At 42.7% G+C, this 21,585-nt stretch overlaps 1 protein-coding gene across 1 annotated transcript; it reads left to right on the top strand.

Moving 5' to 3' along the window:
• The first annotated feature begins 1,288 nt into the window (after positions 1–1,288).
• LOC120985581 (neuronal acetylcholine receptor subunit alpha-3-like) lies at positions 1,289–21,201 on the top strand. The gene is made up of 5 exons (XM_040413597.1): positions 1,289–1,417; positions 4,049–4,093; positions 7,687–7,796; positions 10,970–11,975; positions 21,079–21,201. Exons 2-5 carry the CDS (start codon positions 4,067–4,069, stop codon positions 21,199–21,201), a joined length of 1,266 nt encoding a protein of 421 aa, XP_040269531.1. The 5' UTR covers positions 1,289–1,417; positions 4,049–4,066.
• The last annotated feature ends 384 nt before the right edge of the window (positions 21,202–21,585 follow it).

Genomic DNA, 21,585 nt, shown 5'->3' with positions numbered 1-21,585 from the left:
TAGGTTTTAGGGAAATGAATAAGCCTATCATACAGTATAGAATACTGGATATACAATATTGACATGAGCTTCTGCAAGTGCCCAGGGGCGGCGTTACTGCCGCAAGTGCCCAGGCCCCTCAGCGATGTGCCCAGAAAAACACACCTCTTTCAGCCCTCTGGCCCGCCTGCTCTATGTGAGCGCTTGTTTCTGCTCCTTTTAGCGATCAGTGGGGGTTTCAGCACTCCCACTGATCAAAACCTATGATATGTCAGTATGACATATCAATAGTTTTTTTGAAAGTACAGGGACCTTCTAAGCAATGAGCTGTGCATCTTGTTAATAATAAGTTATTTGTTAGCAGGATGTAACTGAGGCGTAACAGGACTATACTTCCTACCAACCAGGTAACATGAAGCAAGAGCCTTGAGAGAGAAGAGGCATGGTTCCCCGGAGGAGACCTATTTTTTACACCAACAAATAACCAATGATTTTAATAATTGTCATTTCCATCAAAACATTGATTGCATAGATTTAAGACAGTGGTTGGAAGGAACCCCCCATCTGCTTATATGTCCATACTGAGCCTTGCGATCCCTGATGTTTTTCACCTCAATGTCTGTTCCTCTTTATAGCCTTTTTATAGATGAAGGTGTGTCCTTCATGTGTGTCCTGTGCATATATGTGTGGGTAAATGCTTGGTGGGTTTTAGCTGTGGCATTGCTTCTTCCGTTCAAGAGGCGAGGAAGGGTTTCCTTAAAGACTGGTGGGAAGGATCATTGTTACAAGAGCCAATCACTTGTCTACAAGCTGCAATTACTTTTACCACGACCGCCAACTATGGTTATGGTTTTTAGGTGAAACAAACAAATACAGTACATTGGGCAGTTGTTGGGAGTGAATGGCCACATGAAAGATTGTTCATAACTTACAATTGTTCACGTGGACGTCCATTTCCGACTTACTGCAGCGTTTGAGAACAGAGATGCCATAACCTGGCATGGCCACTTAACACTGGACTAAACCTGCTGGTTCTGGCTCCATCCATTTTATGGATGCCGAAATTAGCTGGAAAGTGGGGATGCCAAGTGTCAGGTCTTTACCAATCTGATATTTATGATCTATCCTGACAAAGTGTCCTCAATATCTAAAGACTGGAAAACCCTTTTAATATTGTAATGTCATTTAAATTACAAAATTGAATCTGCGAAAGCTGCATTATATATACATTAAACAATATATCAAATGTGAGGTTTAGTATGTACTCTTAATAATGATGTCCAATATTTCACTTCTAGAGTGCTTTTGCTTCAATGCAGAACACAAACTCTATAAAACCTTATTTGAAAGCTACAATCCATACATCCGACCAGTGGAGAATGTGTCTGATCCTGTAACTGTACAGTTTGAAGTGTCGTTGTCACAGCTTGTTAAAGTGGTAAGACTTGTGATGGTATTGACTGTTGCTCATTTATAATCTATTGTCGTTGAATTATTTCCCATTTTTCCCTTTTTATATCGTTGTGCTGCTGTATACTTTATAGAAGAACGAAATGCATAACACATCTGCTGTTAAAAGATTTAACCATTGCCTTGACCATAATACAAATGATGATCACACATATATCATTATATATCATAGATAATTACTGAAGAGATAATTAGCAGGTATCTGAGATTTCTAAGCAATTCAGTACTTCAGAAGACTAAAGCTTTACAGGCAGGCTGAGGGACCATTAAAGTGTGAAAACCTACAAAATAACAGGATTTGAGTGGACTTCACCTTTATTTTGTCCCATTGAACAACCTACTATGTGGATTCATAAAAAAGGCAAAGAAACACATTTCTTTGATTGCCAGGCAACTACCAGGTGCCTCTGCACTGGCACACATTATGTTCACTGATCAGCAATCACATTTTTACTTAAAGAGATTCTGTCACCTCGTTTTAGCTTAGAGATGCGGACATGCACGGCTAGATCGTCTCTAGCATGTCCGCAATATACCGGTCCTATAGGGCTGTGTCCTTTTATTGTGTGTAAAAAATGATTTTATAGATATGTAAATGACCCTGGTAAGGAGCCCAAGGGGCTGTACTAACCTCCTTGGAGTCCAGCCACGCCCCCCTGTGAAGGAGCCCAGCACCGCCTGCGTCCTCCGAATCTCCTCCTTGTTTAGAGTTAGATTGCCGTAATCTCGCGATGTGCAGTTCCTTCCCTGAGGCTGATGCCAGCACAGGGAAGGAACACTATACCGGCACTGAGCATGCGTGAGCTCGTGCATTGCGAGATTACGGCAATCTAACTGTGAAGAAAGGAGGAGATTCGGAGGACGCAGGCGGTGCTGGGCTCCTTCACAGGGGGGCGTGGCTGGGCTCCAGAACGGTTAGTACAGCGCTATGGGACAAGTATATTGCGGACATGCTAGCGGCGATCTAGCCGTGCATGTCCGCAGCTCTATAGGCTAAAACGAGGTGACAGAATCCTTTTAAAGGAAGGCTCTTACCTCCAAAATTCAAACATACCGCTGTTTAGGGTAAGTGAAACATACCTTTCTTGTGAAAATTCGGTTCTCTAATCCTGAGAAATGCATTTTATTTTTATGCAGCTGCGGTTTTTGGAAAACACAGGTGGGGCCACTTTATTTGGTGCACCATCACTCTGACCATAATGCCGCCCAGCATTTCCCCCTGAGATTTCAAAGCCGGTACTGATGATGCACGGAGAAGCCAGGTGCACAGAATGGAGCGGCCTCACCCACTGTGCGCCAAAAACATTATTTGTATAAAAATAAAAAGAAGCACTTCTCACAAAAATAGGTATGCTTATATGTCAGGGCACCTAACGGTGCATGGCGGTATGCTTACTTTGAAACCATTTTTTGGAGGTGACAGACTCCCTTTCAAGGGATAACTATACACATATCTGCTATGTATCAGTAGACCCCAATAAGAATTAGTAACTGAGAATAATTTTAAGGAAAGTTCAATAAATTAGGTAAAAAAAAGGTTTTATTTAAAACCTTTGCATGCCCCCATAGATGCCTTGGCAATATACTATATTTAACACTTTAATTATGGTCATGTTTATGGCCACCTTACAAAATAAATCAACCAGCATACAAACAGCAGTTCTTACTTTCTTACTCCTAGCGCAATTTGCAGCTTTGTACAGAATTTTTACTACTGTTAACAGCGAGGCTCGGGTTAGTTAGAAATGTATTACAGTTGTGGCCTAATAGCATCAAGAGAACAAAATGTGGCTGCGCAGAATATTGCGTTAATCTAACCAATAATATATTAGACGTTGACATTTATAGATGTTCTGTTTAGTTGGAAATCTGGAACTGTAGCCAAATCAAATTGCCCTGGGAATATTCCCCATGAGTGTTGGTTTCCTCCTGACAGCAGAATCTGTGAGCAGATTCCTCTAATGATTTATGTGCGTTATAAGGCATAAAAAATCAAGCAGAATCCTGTTTTCTCTAAAGAAAGGTCAGGAAAGGAACTGCTTTGCTTGCAGTCATGTAAGAAAGCAGTGCCCTGGGAATAAGCAAATTAAGAGGCACTAACCACTGACATGTAACTAGAGATGAGCAAATCGATTCTAAACAAATCTGATTTAACTCACATTTTGTAAAAATTTTAGGTGGATCAAAATCCAAATGTTTGTTTTGGGCGAATTTTGGAGAGACAGAGAGAGAGAGAAAAAATGAAACTAATGCAAAGATTTTTCCAACAAGTGAGAGACTAGAGACAAAAAAAAAATCCTATGAGTTTTAGGAGACCTTAGAGTGTCATACACAAATTTTTAGGCCAATTAGAGCACTTTGAATTGGGGTAGGATCAATTCGGACTCTAATTGAATTGGTCAACTGATTGGGCTGTATGAAATTTTGCTCATCTCTGTATGTAACCATGCCATAATGCATATTTTACAACACAGTGGGGTCTGACAAGACCCATGTAAAAGTGATTTCTGAATTGTATAATTTTAATAAAAATTGTAGGATGTATATAGATATTCTTACTGGACCATTGGTAACTGGCTTTCTGTGTGCATATTTGTAGGATGAAGTTAATCAGATTATGGAAACCAACCTTTGGCTGAAACATGTAAGTATCTATAACAAAGATTACTACATAATGGAGTATCCCACATACACTTTAGATTTCAACACATTGCTGATGTTAACTCACATTTTGCAGTGTACCATTTGACTACCATTATTGGTGGTTGCAGACCACAACAAGCACTCTTGGGATGTGTTATGGCTGAGCTACTGAAAAATAAGATCAGAATGAGATCCAATTTAACAACTAAAGAGATCATTTACTAAGCAACATGTTTCAGAATTTTGACAGGAATTGTGGTGTAAAAGTCTGGAAGACCTCTTGAGTTTTTTAGTCACTTTTTGCATGTTCTTCAACAATTTTGAAAAATGTCTAGAAAAAATGGGTAAGACTAAGAGGAATTGTAAAATGAGTCAAACAAGTTTTTTTGGGCTTAAAATATTGATGTAAAACATAAAGTGGCAAAAGAAAAAGGAAACTGCATAGTGAGATTGGCCTGATGTGTTATTCCATCTGGGCCACTTTGATAAATTTTGCTTCTAGGGGAGAATGGGGGGCCGGCACCATATGGAGGCACACATGGTTAATGTGGCTATGGAATATATGGAGGAGGGTGGTTTCTATGTGCTGCCAGACAGGCTGTTTGCACATGGTTTTACCATATCTATGAGGCCTCTCTGTCCATAGACATCTCTTTTGGCTACCAGACAACATTGTTTGTTCACATTTCTCAAGTACTGTCTTTGTTTTCTCCAAAACGCAAAATAATGTTTCTGCTTAACGCTAGAATCAAATCAGCGAAGAAATTCTTTTTTTCTATTCAGAAAACGGAAGCACTGGATCTGGCTTATGCCGGACATCAATGGCACCTGATGGATTTCATGACAATAATGGGAACTGTTGGGTTTTCAGTATGGGCGCAGTGATATTTTGTCCTTTTTTTTCCTAGAACCTCCGCCGCAGATATAAACCAAGCCTAAAGCTAAAGCTATAAAGTAACTGCTTACTGAGCATATAAACGACTTGCATTTGATAATATTTTTACATTAACATGCTCCTACTGTCTTACATAATAATAGAATGTCCAGTTGTAGCATTTATATTTCCATAAATACACTTATTGATACATTATGTCTTTCCAAAACAGTATAGTAAATTTGAAGAGCTCATAAAATGGGAGCGCATATCAGAAATATTTTTATTCCTGAATAATGTCAAATGCAATTCAAAATACATGTATCCGAATCTTTATATTTAATAAAAGAAAATGATCTTTTAGCATCTTCCATTTCTGTAATGTGAAGCCAATTTATGAAAACAGAAAGCTTGCCCGAGACCTCTGATTCTATCCAGTGCTAGGGCTCCCTCTACAGGAGAAAGTCATGAACAGAAATACCTTTTTGCATGTCACAAGCCAAGGGCTCAATTTATACTACAATATTGTACAACCATCTGACTTGTGATAATTATTTTTAAAGGGTGAGCGAATTGCGTTCCGGATTCAAGATCCGAAGTTGATTCGTTCCCCAACTTCGTTTAATGCTGTATGGAGATCTGTCTCCATACAGCATTAAAACGAAGTTGGGAAACAAATTGACTTTGGATCTTGGATCCAAAGCGCGTTTCATTTACCCCTAATTAGTTTTCAAATATGTGAAGGATCCATTTTATAACATTGATAGAAGTGAATATTGGGAAGCCATACATTCCTATACTGATTACTTATTTATATATAGCCCAATCACAATCTTTGACGAAAAAATAATAATATAGGTGCTTTTATGCAAAATTCTGGATGAACTAGTTTTTGGTGGCTACAATTATAGCCAGTATCATGAATTAACAGCGATCACTACAGGACATTTCCAACCAGTGGCTAGATGTCATTGACACTGAGTGGAATAATAGGAACACACAGGCCCAGATTTACTAATCCTATAGATGGTGTAACCTTAGACAGGCTGTCTAGACCTGCACCAGATTTATCACAGGGGCTCAGGCCGGATGCTGAATGTGGTGCAGGGACAGACACTTTACTCTAATTCTATATCAATCATTGGTTGGCTTACTTTCAGACAAAATTTTAAACCAGAATTGGGGTTCAATTTTGTTAACAATGCGCATTCCCCCCCCCCTCCTTTTGTCATAAGTACTTTTGGATAAGCATTGCCCCATTTTTGAGCAAGTCGAAAAATGTGTAGAAACCCTAGTTGTGCCAAACTGTACCCAAATTGTGCATTAGTAACTCTGGGCTATAGTGTTTCTCATCGTAGCAACATATTTCCCATCATCTGGATATCAGGGAGATTGCAAGGACACACTTTCGTGATCTTTCTGCTGGGATCGACAGCTGTCTTTTTGTACTAATGGCCTGGAACATAGAAATCTTAATTTGCAAACAATTAACTCTGGTGGCCAAGGCAAACCTGACAAATTCATAGTGAGCCCATAGTGCGAACCTGAGTACCCCATAATAAGAGTGTCAGCTCTGCCAGTGCAGCTACAATACCCCCTGTAATGCAAGGCACCAATGAAACAGACCAGTGAGGGTGAAGTCAAAGGGATTTATTAACAAAATAAACAAAGTCCAGGTAAACTTCACTGGGCAAACATCAGGCAAAGAAAAAATGAAGGAAAGCCAGGAGTAGTCCAGATCTGTGCATAAGTCTCTGCAACTTGCCAGGTAAACGGATGCATCACGGAAAGTCCCGCGTCCTGGGTCCTATTGGAACGGACGGAGTCCCAGCAATCTTCAGTCAGTAGCTAGCAGTACTGACCTGCACCTGGATAAGGAAGGATAACAGTGGGCACTGACCGACCTGGGAGGCCACCTTTTATGTGCCTGCTAACAAATCCCAGGGCACCAAGTGTCCACTCCCCATAGGTCATGATTCTGCCCTACACCTGTGTACAAGGCTTTGGTCGGTCATTAGTCAATTAGACCAATGCCGGCACCCTAATCTGCTTTGAACTTGCAGCCAGGTGCTATTCCCTTCGCTTGTCGGAGAAGCGCATAAGAAGCGCGTACACGCGACCACGTATCCCCTTGCGAACCCGTTTTCGAACGTAAATGGGGATGCACGATAGGCTCTGCGAGAGTGCGTGAGCGCGTCGACATGGACACCGGAATGGAATCCGCAACAGGCACCAGAGACAGGCTCGGCCGCAGCGTATTGCCACTAGCCCGGCCAAGCTGTCCCTGAAAGCCATGCAGTCTTTCCCTCCGGCGCACATGCGAACGCATCCCCGCGTCGGTTCGCAAAGGGGTCGGATCTGGTGTATCAATGGAGACACGCGTAACCTGTCCCGCAGCTCCACGAGGACCCTTTTTGGTCACACCGGAGTGCGAGACAGGTGAGGATCTTACACCCCCATAGAAGTGCCAGCCATGGCTGTAGCAAAGTATGGGCGCTAGGTGGCTGCCTCTCCTGCCTACCTTTAGTTCTGCCTATAGAAAAAGGCTTCCCTGCTTTCACACGACTGGATCCAATCCCAATTTTTTCGACACCACAAAACCGTATTCCAAAGTTATAAATGAACCCCTAATCTAATAGAACGCTTATCCACAGGAAATGAAGTAAATTCCCTTTTTTTCAACCAAATGGCTTAACAGTTTTTCATATTTTTTTTTACAGATATGGAACGATTACAAGCTGAAATGGGATCCAAAACAGTACGGAGAAATTGAATTTATTCGAGTTCCTTCTGCACGGCTCTGGAAACCAGACATAGCTCTCTATAACAAGTAATTACTCTCCATCCTTATACATTATACTTGAGTGGTTTCAATTAGATTTATTTATTGAAAACCAGATCATGCACAGTAATGAAGAAAAGATGGGAAATGTATTCCTTGATAGCTGTAAAGATGTAATACAATATTTATGTAGTGCCTATCTACGCTAGGAATCAAAGCTCATAAAGTGCATATGTCATCAATTAGTGCAACATATGTTATAGTCATCTGAATGATGTCCTATTAGAAAGCTACCCCACCCCAAACTGCACTACAATGTCCTACCTCTGGCAATTTAGTGACAGGTCATGACAGTGTCTTCTTGAACTAACGTTAGTAAATGCCAAAAATTACACATACAATTAGGTCCATATATATTGGGACAGAGACAACATTTTTCTAATTTTTGTTCTGTACATTACCATAATGGATTTTGAACAAAACTATTCAGATGCAGTTGAAGTTCAGACTTTCAGCTTTAATTCAGTGATTTGAACAAAATGATTGCATAAAATTGTGAGGAACTAAAGCATTTTTAAAACTCAATCCCTTCATTTCAGGGGCTCAAAAGTAATTGGACAAATTAAATGATTGTAAATAAAATGTTAATTTCTAATACTTGGTTGAAACCCCTTTGTTGGCAATGACTGCCTGAAGTCTTGAACTCATGGACATCACCAGACGCTGTGTTTCCTCCTTTTTAATGCTCTGCCAGGCCTTTACTGCAGCGGTTTTCAGTTGCTGTTTGTTTCTTGGCCTTTCTGTCTGAAGTTTAGTCTTTAACAAGTGAAATGCATGCTCTATTGGGTTCAGATCAGGTGACTGACTTGACTATTCAAGAATATTCCACTTCTTTGCTTTAATAAACTCCTGGGTTGCTTTGGCTTTATGTTTTGGGTCATTGTCCATCTGTATTATAAAACGCCGACCAATCAGTTTGGCTGGATTTGGCTGGATTTGAGTACACAGTATGTCTCTGAAAACCCCAGAATTCATCTGGCTGCTTCTGCCCTGTGTCACATCATCAATAAACACTAGGGACCCAGTGCCACTGGCAGCCATGCATGCCCAAGCCATCACACTGCCTCCGCCGTGTTTGATCATGAGCTGTACCATGCCTTCACCATACTTTTCTCTTTCCATCATTCTGGTAGAGGTTGATCTTGGTTTCATCTGTCCAAAGAATGTTCTTCCAGAAGTGTGCTGGATTTTTAAGTAGTTTTTTTTTTAGCAAAGTCCAATCTAGCCTTCTTATGCTTGAGGCTTATGAGTGGCTTGCACCGTGCAGTAAACCCTCTGCATTTACTTTCATTCAGTCTTCTCTTTATGGTAGATTTGGGTATTGATACGCCTATATCCTGGAGAGTGTTGTTCACTTGGTTGGCTGTTGTGAAGGGATTTCTCTTCCCCATGGTAATTATTCTGCGTTCATCCACCACTGTTGTCTTCCGTGGACGTCCAGGTCTTTTTGCATTGTTGAGGTCACCAGTGCTTTCTTTCTTTCTCAGGATGTACCATACTGTAGATTTTGCCACTCCTAATAGTGTTTCACCTGCGTGGAGAGCTCCTTTGACCGCATGTTTGCTTCTCAGCAAAATCTTCAAAATGCAAGCACGACACCTCAAATCAACTCCAGGCTTTTTCTGTGCTTAACTAAGAATGAAATAAAGAAAGAATTGCCCACACCTGCCCATGAAACAACCTTTGAGTCAATTGTCCAATTACTTTTGGTCCCTTTAAAAACAGGATGCCACATGTAAAGAAGCTGAAACTCCTAAGCCCTTCATCCAATTTTAATGTGGATACCCTCAAATAAAAGCTAAAAGTCTAGACTTTATGTCTATGTCCATTATATAATTATAACTTGAATATGTTTTAGTAAACAGGTAATAAAATCAAAATTTGTGTCAGTGTCCAAATATATATGGACCTAACTGTATATGGGGTTATTTATCAAACTGGTGTAAAGTACGACTGGCTTAGTTGCCCATAAGACCCAATCAATCAGATTCCACCTTTCATTTTTCACAGCTCCTTTGGAAAATGAAAGGAGGAATCTGATTGGTTGCTACTTATCCAGTTCTACTTTACACCAGTTTGATAAATGACCCCCATAGTTTAAATATATTAATATATGTTTCACGTGTATTCTTTGTTACAATAACTCAACCAATGTAATATTTTTTCTCTTATTATCCAGATTGACTTTGTGATTCATAGTAATGTTTTGGCACACTGGCTATGAATCAATGAACTGGGGAATAACAGCACTAACAGAAGGGGATACATATTATTCATTCTCAGCAACATTTATTCTGTAAATTGATATATACTATATTAAAAAGGGAATACAAATATGTGTTTTATCTCATATCGCATTGACTAACATATAATCTGGTCACGCCATTAGCCTAATCAGATTGCATTATGCCAGGGAATTGCAATTAAGACAGTACTTTATAATCCAGTTCTATGAGTGGGAACTAAAAAAGTATATTTTTTATGGTTTTCGACAAAAAATTGCATCTCTTCTTCAGACACCAAAGCCAGACTTTAAAGACATAAGATGCTATATATGTGTCATCCACAGATCTCCCCCATAACAGGGTCATCCACATATAACCCCATAACAGTGCGTCATCCACAGATATTCCCATAACAGTGTGTCATCCACAGATGCCTCCATAACTGTGCATCATCCACAGATCCCCATAACATCAGCTGTTTGTAGGGGGTCATATCGCTTGTGTGAGCGCCGAGTCCTCTTCAATATTTTCTTGCACAATGTCTAGACTATAGAGGTGGTACAGTTACAGCTGCTTGTCCCATTAAAGAGACTGCGCCACCCCTTTAAAGAACCAGATTTAGATCCAGGGACCCCTTTATCTAATAAATCAATTAAATCAACCTGGGGAATCATGGATTTTTTTTATTTGCCTACGTGCAATGGTTCAGCTTTCAGGAACCAAAGAGTTGTATATGGGTAACTAAGATATCCATGATTCACAGAAGTAGAGTGCTGTGCATTCACAATGTGAAATGTCTATTACAAAGCCACGTGAGTACAAGGAATAGCGACATCTTAGCTAATACTACACTATGGCACATTATACAGAATCCAACATCGATAGTATATATATATGTAACTTATGTCCATTGATTGAAACGTTTTATGGTTTCAGTGCAGATGGAATCTTTCAGGTGGATGATAAAACAAAGGCAATATTAAAACACACAGGAGAAATAATGTGGATCCCACCAGCTATATTCAAGAGCTCCTGCTGGATAGATGTAACATTCTTTCCATTTGACTATCAGAACTGTACCATGAAGTTTGGCACCTGGACATATGATAAAGCAAATATTGATCTGGTTATGATTGGCACGGAGATGAACCTGAAAGAATTCTGGGAGAGCGGTGAGTGGGTGATTATCAGTGCCTCTGGATACAAGCATGAGATAAAATACAACTGCTGTACAGAAATCTACCAGGATATTACCTATTCTTTATACATCAGGCGTCTACCATTGTTCTACACCATTTACATCATCACCCCTTGTCTCCTCATTTCCTGCTTAACGATCTTGGTTTTCTACTTACCTTCAGATTGTGGGGAAAAGGTCCAGTTGTGCATGTCTGTCCTTTTATCACTAACTGTATTTCTTTTGGTTATTACTGAAATTATTCCTTCAACCTCCTTGGTGATTCCCCTGATCGGTGAATATTTACTTTTTACAATGATATTTGTAACGCTTTCTATTGTTATAACTGTATTTGTGCTGAATGTGCACTACAGAACTCCTAAAACGCACACAATGCCCCAATGGGTAAAGAAAATCTTTCTGGAGAAACTGCCAAAAATAATGTTCATGACCAGACCATCGAAAGAAGATGTAACTGCAGTAAAATCTAATTTCATTGGTGATAGCTTCAACATAAGTAGCATCAGCAGTTCTGAGATTAGAAGCTGTCATGACCAGTTCTTCTGCCAGGACAACTCTTGTCCTTGTGGACAAATGAAAAGATTATATACATCCGAAATTGCATGCAACCTTACCCGTGGCTCCAGCCTGGAATCAGTCGACAATCCTCTTTCAAATTCAATATTATCATCAGAGATAAAAGATGCCATTGAAAATGTACATTTTATTGCAGAGAACATGAGGATACAAAATGAAGCCAAAGAGGTAAGAGAGTTGTTTTCATATATACACAATGTATCCTGACTCTACAGATTTGCATACTTATAGAAACAGACTACACCTTGACACATAGGTAGGCCTGCCTTGTGAATAAAAGAGCATTTACACGCATCAACTGAGCAGGCAATTATCGGGAAGGAACTGTTCTGTCCCAATAACTGCCTGCTGGTCTGGGAAGTAAAAAGGTGCGTTTACATGCAGCGATAACCTTCACTGTATGAGGACAAGTGATGGCTACACACCACGATCTGCTGCCCAGAAATGATAATTTAGGTGCTCTAATAAATGATGATTTCACCCGATAAACAAGCATTTTGCTACTTTATTGGGTGATCTGTGGCACCTTTATAAAGACCAATTATCAGGAACGAGTGTTCATACTAAGGTTCTGTCCTGATAATCTACACAACAATTGGCCCATGGAACTCTGCCTCTAGATATACAAGGACAGAACTATAGCTCTTCCAGTGCATATCTGAACCATTTCTCTATCCAAGCCCAATTGGTGAAGTTTAGGCAGATTTACATGGGGTAACTGTTGGGCCGATTATCGGGAACAAATGTTAGTACCAACACTTGTTCCCGATAATCTGCCCATGTAAAGGTGCCGCAGATCACCCAATGAACGAGGAAAATGCTCATTCATCAGAGGGTTGATATAATCTTTCATGAGGACATCTAAGTCATCATTTCGGGACAGCATATTGTGCTGTGTAAAAAGTGATCTTCTTCCAAAAAAATGAATCTGTAGGAGGATGAGGGCTGGCAGTAGTGATTGCTCATCCTCATACAAGGAAGGTGATCACCAAATGTACTGTAAATGAGCTCTTACATCCTCTGAACGGTTCCTTTCTGATAAATATCTGCTCAGTTGATGAGTGTAAATGCAGAGTTAATGAATAAAATAAAAAAACTAAAGATTCAGTCACTGCATTGCTATTACAGTGGGCAACTGTAAAGACCAAGTCCAACAACCCTACTAGTGAAAGTGACATTAAACATATTACCAGCTCACTGCTCACCTACTAGAATCACCATGTGCATGGAAGGGTTTGAAGACCAGGGTTCACAGACCAGGGTTCACAGATGTAACCCACAGAGAAAAATCAATGGAAAACCTGGGAAACAATATCTTCTGTATTTTATCCATTTTAAAATGCATTCACACATGCATTAATCTTATATGATGGGAAATGATGCAATTTAAAAGCTCTTGAGAATCAGTTATGTGATCTCTTTATGTTATATGCAATAAGACAGCTGGACATGATACAAAATGACATTTTAATACACCTGTCCTGTAATGATCCACTTCCCTATATACACCAACCTGCACAAAAAGGCTGCTCTAGTTTCCAAACACTCTATAATTGTAACTCTTTAACCAGTTCTCTATAATATTTTTATGTCACACTTTATGCCTCCATATGGCATTTTAACATTATTTTTTTTCTTATTGCTGATTTCTCCTGTAACTGGGCCTGACACATTAGCCCCATTTACAGGGTTGATACAGCCCTCTGTGGTTGTAACAAGGCTGCTGAGCCCTACTGCATAACTGATCTGGGTCTGCTAAGACCCAGCAACTCATGCAGCTACCTGGCCCCCAGTGATTACATGATTGGAGCAGAAAGTGACATTACCACTTTTCATCTGTAAACACCGCACTTACTGAGCGTGGTTTACACAGCAATAGAGAAGGTAGGATGGTAAAAAAAAAAAATCTCTTCTTCATAAGGAGCCTGGCTGTCAGAGATCTCCCACTCCTGCAGCTGTATGATCTTCGTGCAACTGCTAACTATGCAAGGATGTTCAGAAAGACTTTGCAGAGTTAGACCTCTTGTACACGACCGTATGTATTTTGCCGTCTGCAAAAAACGAATCCGCAAAAAATACGGATGAGGTCTGTGTGCATTCCGTATTTTACGGAACGGAACAGCTGGCCCCTAATAGAACAGTACTATCCTTGTCCGTAATGCGGACAATAATAGGAACATGTTCTATTTTTTTCAGAACAGAAATACGGACATACGGAAATGGAATGCACACGGAGTACCTTGCATTTTTTTTGCGGACCCTTTGAAATGAATGGTTCCATATACGTTCCGGCAAAAAAAAAACGAACGGCACGGAAAGAAAATACGTTCGTGTGCAAGAGGCCTTAAAGAGGTTTTCCCCCCGTGTTCAATGCTAATGACTAGAGTTGAGTGAACCCGAACTGTAAAGTTCGGGTTCGTACCAAACTTTAGGTTTTTCCGCACCCGGACCCGAACCCGAACATTTACGTAAAAGTTTGGGTTCAGGGTTCGGTGTTCGGCGCTTTCTTGGCGCTTTTTGAAAGGCTGCATAGCAGCCAATCAATAAGCGTCATACTACTTGCCCCAAAAGGCCATCACAGCCATGCCTACTATTGGCATGGCTGTGATTGGCCAACTGCAGCATGTGACCCAGCCTCTATTTAAGCTGGAGTCACATAGCGCCGCCCGTCACTCTGCTCGGATTAGTGTAGGGAGAGGCTGCAGCTGCTGTCAGGGAGAGATCAGGGAGAAATATTATCAAGAATTGCCTTTTTACTCAGCGATCTACATCAAATGTGTTTTGTGGGTGCAGTGCACAATTTTTTTAAGCCTGCACTGAGCCAACTACTGCTGAAACTGCTTTTTTTTTTACTTCAGTTTGTCAATATCAATACATAATCGGCAGCCATTTTATGCAACGATAGTGCACCAGCACTATCTATCTGCATGTCTGCTAGTCCAGAAATACAGCGTTTTGCTTACTGTGCTTAAAAAAACCTTTTTTTCATATATTGCACATCTGTGATTACACTTGCATAGGTGACTGTCACATTTAAGCCACAAATAAGGCTTTTAGGATACTGTGGTGAAAAATCCCTCTGATATACTGCACATCTGGGATTACAAGTGCATAAGGGACTGTCACATTTAGGCCACAAATACTGCTATTAGGTTACTGTTGTTAAAAAAAACCTTTTTTTCATATACTGCACATCTGTGATTACACGTGCATAGGAGACTTTCACATTTAGGCCACAAATACGGCTATTAGGTTACTGTTGTTAAAAAAAAACTTTTTTTCATATACTGCACATCTGTGATTACACGTGCATAGGTGACTGTCACATTTAGGCCACAAATAAGGCTTTTAGGATACTGTGGTGAAAAAAACCTTTTTTTCATATACTGCACATCTGTGATTACATGTGCATAGGAGACTGTCACATTTAGGCCACAAATACGGCTATTAGGTTACTGTTGTTAAAAAAAAACTTTTTTTCATATACTGCACATCTGTGATTACACGTGCATAGGTGACTGTCAAGTTTAGGCCACAAATAAGGCTTTTAGGATACTGTGGTGAAAAAAACCTTTTTTTCATATACTGCACATCTGTGATTACACGTGCATAGGAGACTGTCACATTTAGGCCACAAATACGGCTATTAGGTTACTGTTGTTAAAAAAAAAACTTTTTTTCATATACTGCACATCTGTGATTACACGTGCATAGGTGACTGTCACATTTAGGCCACAAATAAGGCTTTTAGGATACTGTGGTGAAAAAACCCTCTGATATAGTGCACATCTGTGATTACACGTGCATAGGTGACTGTCACATTTAGGCCACAAATAAGGCTATTAGGATACTGTTGTTAAAAAAACACTTTTTTTCATATACTGCACATCTGTGATTACATGTGCATAGGTGACTGTCACATTTAGGCCACAAATATCGCTGTCATATAGAGTTTAAAAAAAATATATAGAGTGCAATACCCTACATCAGGGTTTATATTGGCGCTTAATTATTTTTAACATACTTAACCACTTTTTACTTTGCTTTGTGAACGCTAACTAAGAGGCAAACATCTCATAAGGGACGCGGTCATGGTCGTGGTGTTGGTGGAGCCTCTGGTGCAGAGAGAGGAAATGGCCTTTCTGCCACAGCTACACGTCCTACTGACCTACTACCTCAGGTCCCAGTAGCCGCCAGAATCTACAGGGATATTTGGTCGGGCCTAATGCCGTTCTAAGGATGGTAAGGCCTGAGCAAGTACAGGCGCTAATCAATTGGGTGGCCGACAGTGGATCCAGCACGTTCACATTATCTCCCACCCAGTCTTCTGCAGAAAGCACACAGGTGGCGCCTGAAACCCATGCCTATCAGTCTGTCACATCACCCCCGTGCATATCGGGGAACCTGTCTGAGCCTCAAGTCATGCAGCAGTCTCTTATGCTGTTTGAAGACTCTGCTGGCAGGGTTTTCCAAGGGCATCCACCTAGCCCTTCCCCAGGGGTGGAAGACATAGAATGCACTGACGCACAACCACTTATGTTTCCTGATGAGCACATGGGAATACCACCTCAGCACGTCTCTGATGATGACGAAACACAGGTGCCAACTGCTGCGTCTTTCTGCAGTGTGCAGACCGAAAAGGAGGTCAGGGAGGAAGACTGGGTGGAAAACGATGCAGGGGACGATGAGGTCCTAGACCCCACATGGAATGAAGGTCGTGCCACTGACTTTCAGAGTTCGGAGGAAGAGGCAGTGGTAAGACCGAGCCAACAGCGTAGCAAAAGCGGGAGCAGGGTGCAAAAGCAGAGCAGCCGTCGCCAAAACAGTTCGCCTGCTACTGGCCACCGTCAACAGGGACCGAGCACACCAAAGGCAGCTTCAAGGAGTTCCCTGGCATGGCACTTCTTCACACAATGTGCTGACGACAAGACCCGAGTGGTTTGCGCGCTGTGCCATCAGAGCCTGAAGCGAGGCATTAACGTTCTGAACCTTAGCACAACCTGCATGACCAGGCATCTACATGCGAGACATGGGCTGCAGTGGAGTAAGCACCTTCAAAACCAAGAAAGGGCTCAGGCGCCTCCTGCTCCCTCTTCTGCTGCTGCCTCGGCCTCTTCCTCCGCCTCTGGAGGAAGGTTGGCACCTGCTGCCCAGTGAACAGAGGATGTGCCACCAACAACACCACCTCCGTCATTAAGCATCTTCACCATGTCACATGGAAGCGTTCAGCTCTCCATCTCACAAACCTTTGAGAGAAAGCGTAAATTACCACCTAGCCACCCTCGATCCCTGGCCCTGAATGCCAGCATTTCTAAATTACTGGCCTTTGAAATGCTGTCATTCAGGCTGGTGGAGACGGACAGCTTCAAACAGCTCATGTCGCTTGCTGTCCCACAGTGAGTCATTCCCAGCCGCCACTACTTCTCCAGGAGAGCCGTGCCCTCCCTGCACAACCAAGTATCGGTTAAAATCAAGTGTGCACTGGGCAACGCCATCTGTGGCAAGGTCCACCTAACCACAGATACATGGACCAGTAAGCACGGCCAGGGACGCTATATCTCCCTAACTGCACACTGGGTAAATGTAGTGGCGGCTGGTCCCCAGGCGGAGAGCTGTTTGGCGCACGTCCTTCCGCCACCAAGGATCGCAGGGCATCATTCTTTGCCTCCTGTTGCCTCCTCTTCCTACTCGGCTTCCTCCTCCTCTTCTACCACCTCCTCATCCGGTCAGCGACAGACCTTCACCACCAACTTCAGCACAGCCAGGGGTAAACGTCAGCAGGCCGTTCTGAAACTGATGTGTTTGGGGGACAGGCCCCACACCGCGCAGGAGTTGTGGCGGGGTATAGAACAACAGACCGACGAGTGGTTGCTGCCAGTGAGCCTCAAGCCCGGCCTAGTGGTGTGCGATAATGGGCGAAATCTCGTTGCAGCTCTGGGACTAGCCGGTTTGACGCACATCCCTTGCCTGGCGCATGTACTGAATTTGGTGGTGCAGAAATTCATTCACAACTACCCCGACATGTCAGAGCTGCTGCGTAAAATGCGGGATGTCTGTGCGCGCTTCCGGCGTTCTCATCCTGCCGCCGTTCGGCTGTCTGCTCTACAGCGTAACTTCGGCCTTCCCGCTCACCGCCTCATATGCGACGTGCCCACCAGGGGGAACTCCACCTTGCACATGCTGGACAGACTGTGCGAGCAGCAGCAGGCCATAGTGGAGTTTCAGCTGCAGCACACACAGGTGAGTCACACTGCGGAACAGCACCACTTCACCACTAATGACTGGGCCTCCATGCGAGACCTGTGTGCCCTGTTGCGCTGTTTCGAGTACTCCACCAACATGGCCAGTGGTGATGACGCCGTTATCAGCGTTACAATACCACTTCTATGTCTCCTTGAGAAAACACTTAGGGCGATGATGGAAGAGGATGTGGCCCAGGACGAGGAGGAGGAAGAGGGGTCATCTCTAACACTTTCAGGCCAGTCATTTAGAAGTGGCTCAGAAAGAGGATTTTTGCAACAGCAGAGGCCAGGTACAAATTTGGCCGGCCAGCCAGGGCCCACTACTGGAGGACGAGGAGGATGAGGAGGAGGAGGAGGATGGGGATGAAGCATGTTCACAGCGGGGTGGCATCCAACTTAGCTCGGGCCCATCACTGATGTGTGGCTGGGAGGATACGGAGGACGCAGACGATACGCCTCCCACAGAGGACAGCTTGTCCTTACCTCTGGGCAGCCTGGCACACATGAGCGACTACATGCTGCAGTGCCTGCGCAATGACAGCAGAGTTGCCCACATTTTAACGTGTGCTGACTACTGGGTGGCTACCCTGCTGGATCCCCGTTACAAAGACAATGTGCCATCCTTAATTCCCTCACTGGAGCGTGATCGGAAGATGCGCGACAACAGGCGCACGCTGGTAGACGCGCTTCTGAGAGCATTCCTGACTGACGCCGGGGGACAAGTGGAAGCACAAGGCGAAGGCAGGGGAGGAGTAAGAGGTCGCCAATTCAGCTGTGTCAGCGCCAGCACCTCAGGAGGCAGGGTTAGCATGGCCTAAATCTCTCAAAATCGTCTGTTCTATTGCTGGGTGACATGAACTCCCTTTTGCCGTGAATGAACCCCTGCTGTGCCTGGGTGACAGGGGCCTAAATCTCTCAAAATCGTCTGTTCTATTGCTGGGTGACATGAACCCCCTTTTGCCGTGAATGAACCCCTGCTGTGCCTGGGTGACAGGGGCCTAAATCTCTCAAAATCATCTGTTCTATTGCTGGGTGACATGAACCCCCTTTTGCCGTGAATGAACCCCTGCTGTGCCTGGGTGACAGGGGCCTAAATCTCTCAAAATCGTCTGTTCTATTGCTGGGTGACATGAACCCCCTTTTGCCGTGACTGAACCACTGCTGTGCCTGGTTTACATGGGCCTAAATCTCTCAAAATCCTCTGTTCTGTTGCTGGGTGACAAGAACCCACTTTTGCCGTGAATGAACCACTGCTGTGCCTGGGTGACAGGGGCCTCGTTCTCTCAAAATCCTCTGTTCTATTGCTGGGTGACATGAACCCCCTTTTGCCGTGAATGAACCCCTGCTCTGCATTGCTGACAAGGAACTAAATTTAGTGAAAACATCTGTTACTGATCGGAAGATGCGCGACTACAAGCGCACGCTGCTGATGGCATTCCCACCTGACAGCGGGGGCACAGTGGAAGCACAAGGCGAAGGCAGAGGAGGAGGAAGAGGTCGCCAACGCAGCTGGGGCACCGCCAGCACCTGAGAAGGCAGGGTTACCATGGCCAAAATGTGAAAAAGCTTTGTCAGCCTTGGAGGTGCTGACCTGCCCTGCAGCCAGTGTATAGTGTGAACGTGTGTTTAGCACGGCAGAGAGCATTATCACAGGCCACAGCCAATGTGGACAAGCTTACGTTTATTAAAATAAACCAGGCATGGATCCCACAGGACTTGTCCGTACCTTGTGCAGAATAAACATTTATACCAGCCTTAACCATCCATTCTTGTACTCAAGTGCACATTCTTAGTTTTATTTTGTGATATGTCCCAATATTTTTGGGGATACCCCAAATTAAAAATTAAAAATAACACAAATCAGTGTTGGCTACCTATTCCTCCTTCACCGCCGCTTCCACCTACACCGCCACGTCAACCTCAACCTCCTACTCCTAGATCCAGATTTTAATTTTTTTTTTCTGTATTTTATGTTATTTTAAGTCATTTCCCTATCCACATTTGTTTGCAGAACAATTGCCATGCTCTTAAGCACATTTTTATGCCTTTTGCAGCCCTCTAGCCCTTTCCAGGACTATTTTAGAGCCATTTTAGTGGCCAAAAGTTCGGGTCCCCATTGACTTCAATGGAGTTCGGGTTCGGGGTCAAGTTCGGGTCAAGTTCGGGTCCCGAACCCGAACTTTTTTTTCAAGTTCGGCCGAACCTGCCGAACCCGAACATCCAGGTGTCCGCTCAACTCCTCAGGATAGGTCATCAGTATCTCACTGGTGGGGGTCTGACACTCAGCACCCCTGCTGATAAGCTATTTGAGCACCATGGCCTCGTAGCAGCTTACCAAGAACAGCATCATCCCCTGGATAGCAGCTGTGCTTGCTATTGCATCTCAGCTGCATTCATTTGAATAGGAATGAGCTGCATCTAAGCCATGTGACCAATGAACGTGACATCACTGTGCAGGTAGAGGCTGTGGCACTTATGGAGTGCAGCGGCCTCTTCAAACAGCTGATACCTCAGACAGGAAAAACTAAAAACGTTACAGTAGTAATGCACAGAGGCAAAAAAACAAAAAATGTTTCTGTTCATTAAGACTAGAGATGAGCGAATTTCTTATTTTTAAATTCGTTCACGCTTCGTTTGTTGGTAAAAGCAGAATTGCATTATGGATTCTGTTACCACGGACCATAACGTAATTCTATGACGGAATGCATAACGGAATGCCTTTAGAGGCATTCCGTTATTCATTTGGTCATAATAGAAGTCTATGGCCTGCATAACGAATCATAGAATTGCGTTATGCTCTGTGGTAATGGAATCCATAACGCAATTCTGCTTTTACCACCAAACGAAGCGTGAACGAATTTCATAACATGAAATTCGCTCATCTCTAATTAAGACCCTTTCAGGCCTGGTCATTCAAATTGCTTGGGATAACAACACAATATACACAATATAGTTGGCCAAAAATGTATATTAAACAAGTGTGCATTGTAAAAAAGTAATACTGATCATAATTTTCTTCTTATCTTCAGATCCAAAATGACTGGAAATATGTTGCCATGGTAATTGATCGCTTCTTCCTCTGGGTATTTGTAATGGTTTGCATCCTGGGCACTGTTGGACTGTTTTTGCCACCATTGGTGTTACGTGACTAAAGAAGTATTAAATGGGTTTTCTAGGGCTACTGTATTGATGCTATATCCTTTGAATCCTAGTATCAGATTAGTGCAGGTACGACTCTTGGTACTCAAGTGAATGGGACAAAGCTGCAAGACCCGCATAGCCACTACTAAGTGCATTACAAAGCAATGTAAAAAATGAAGAGGCAAGAAAACCCCCTTAAAAACATGAAGAATATTCTTTAAGTTAGATGCCTTTAATTGTGCACACAGTAAATGTGCATAAATAAGAGGTTGCTGCATGGACACAGAAGAAAAGGATCTTGCCTAGAATCTAATAACTGTAAAATAGCTAAGCCTTCCTCACATGTGATGCCACGGCCTTGCTGCATTGTACCTGTTTGCTGGATTTGTGCATGC

This window comes from Bufo bufo, chromosome 1 (genome assembly GCF_905171765.1).
Source record: "Bufo bufo chromosome 1, aBufBuf1.1, whole genome shotgun sequence".
Lineage (NCBI taxonomy): Eukaryota > Metazoa > Chordata > Amphibia > Anura > Bufonidae > Bufo > Bufo bufo.
This window is presented reverse-complemented; position numbering and strand designations above follow the sequence as displayed.

Coding starts and splice junctions, on each gene's coding strand:
- LOC120985581 (XM_040413597.1), top strand. CDS start 4,067: ATGGAAACCAACCTTTGGCTGAAACAT. Junction 7,797..10,969: donor GACATAGCTCTCTATAACAA/GTAATTACTCTC, acceptor TTATGGTTTCAG/TGCAGATGGAATCTTTCAGG. Junction 11,976..21,078: donor TACAAAATGAAGCCAAAGAG/GTAAGAGAGTTG, acceptor TCTTATCTTCAG/ATCCAAAATGACTGGAAATA.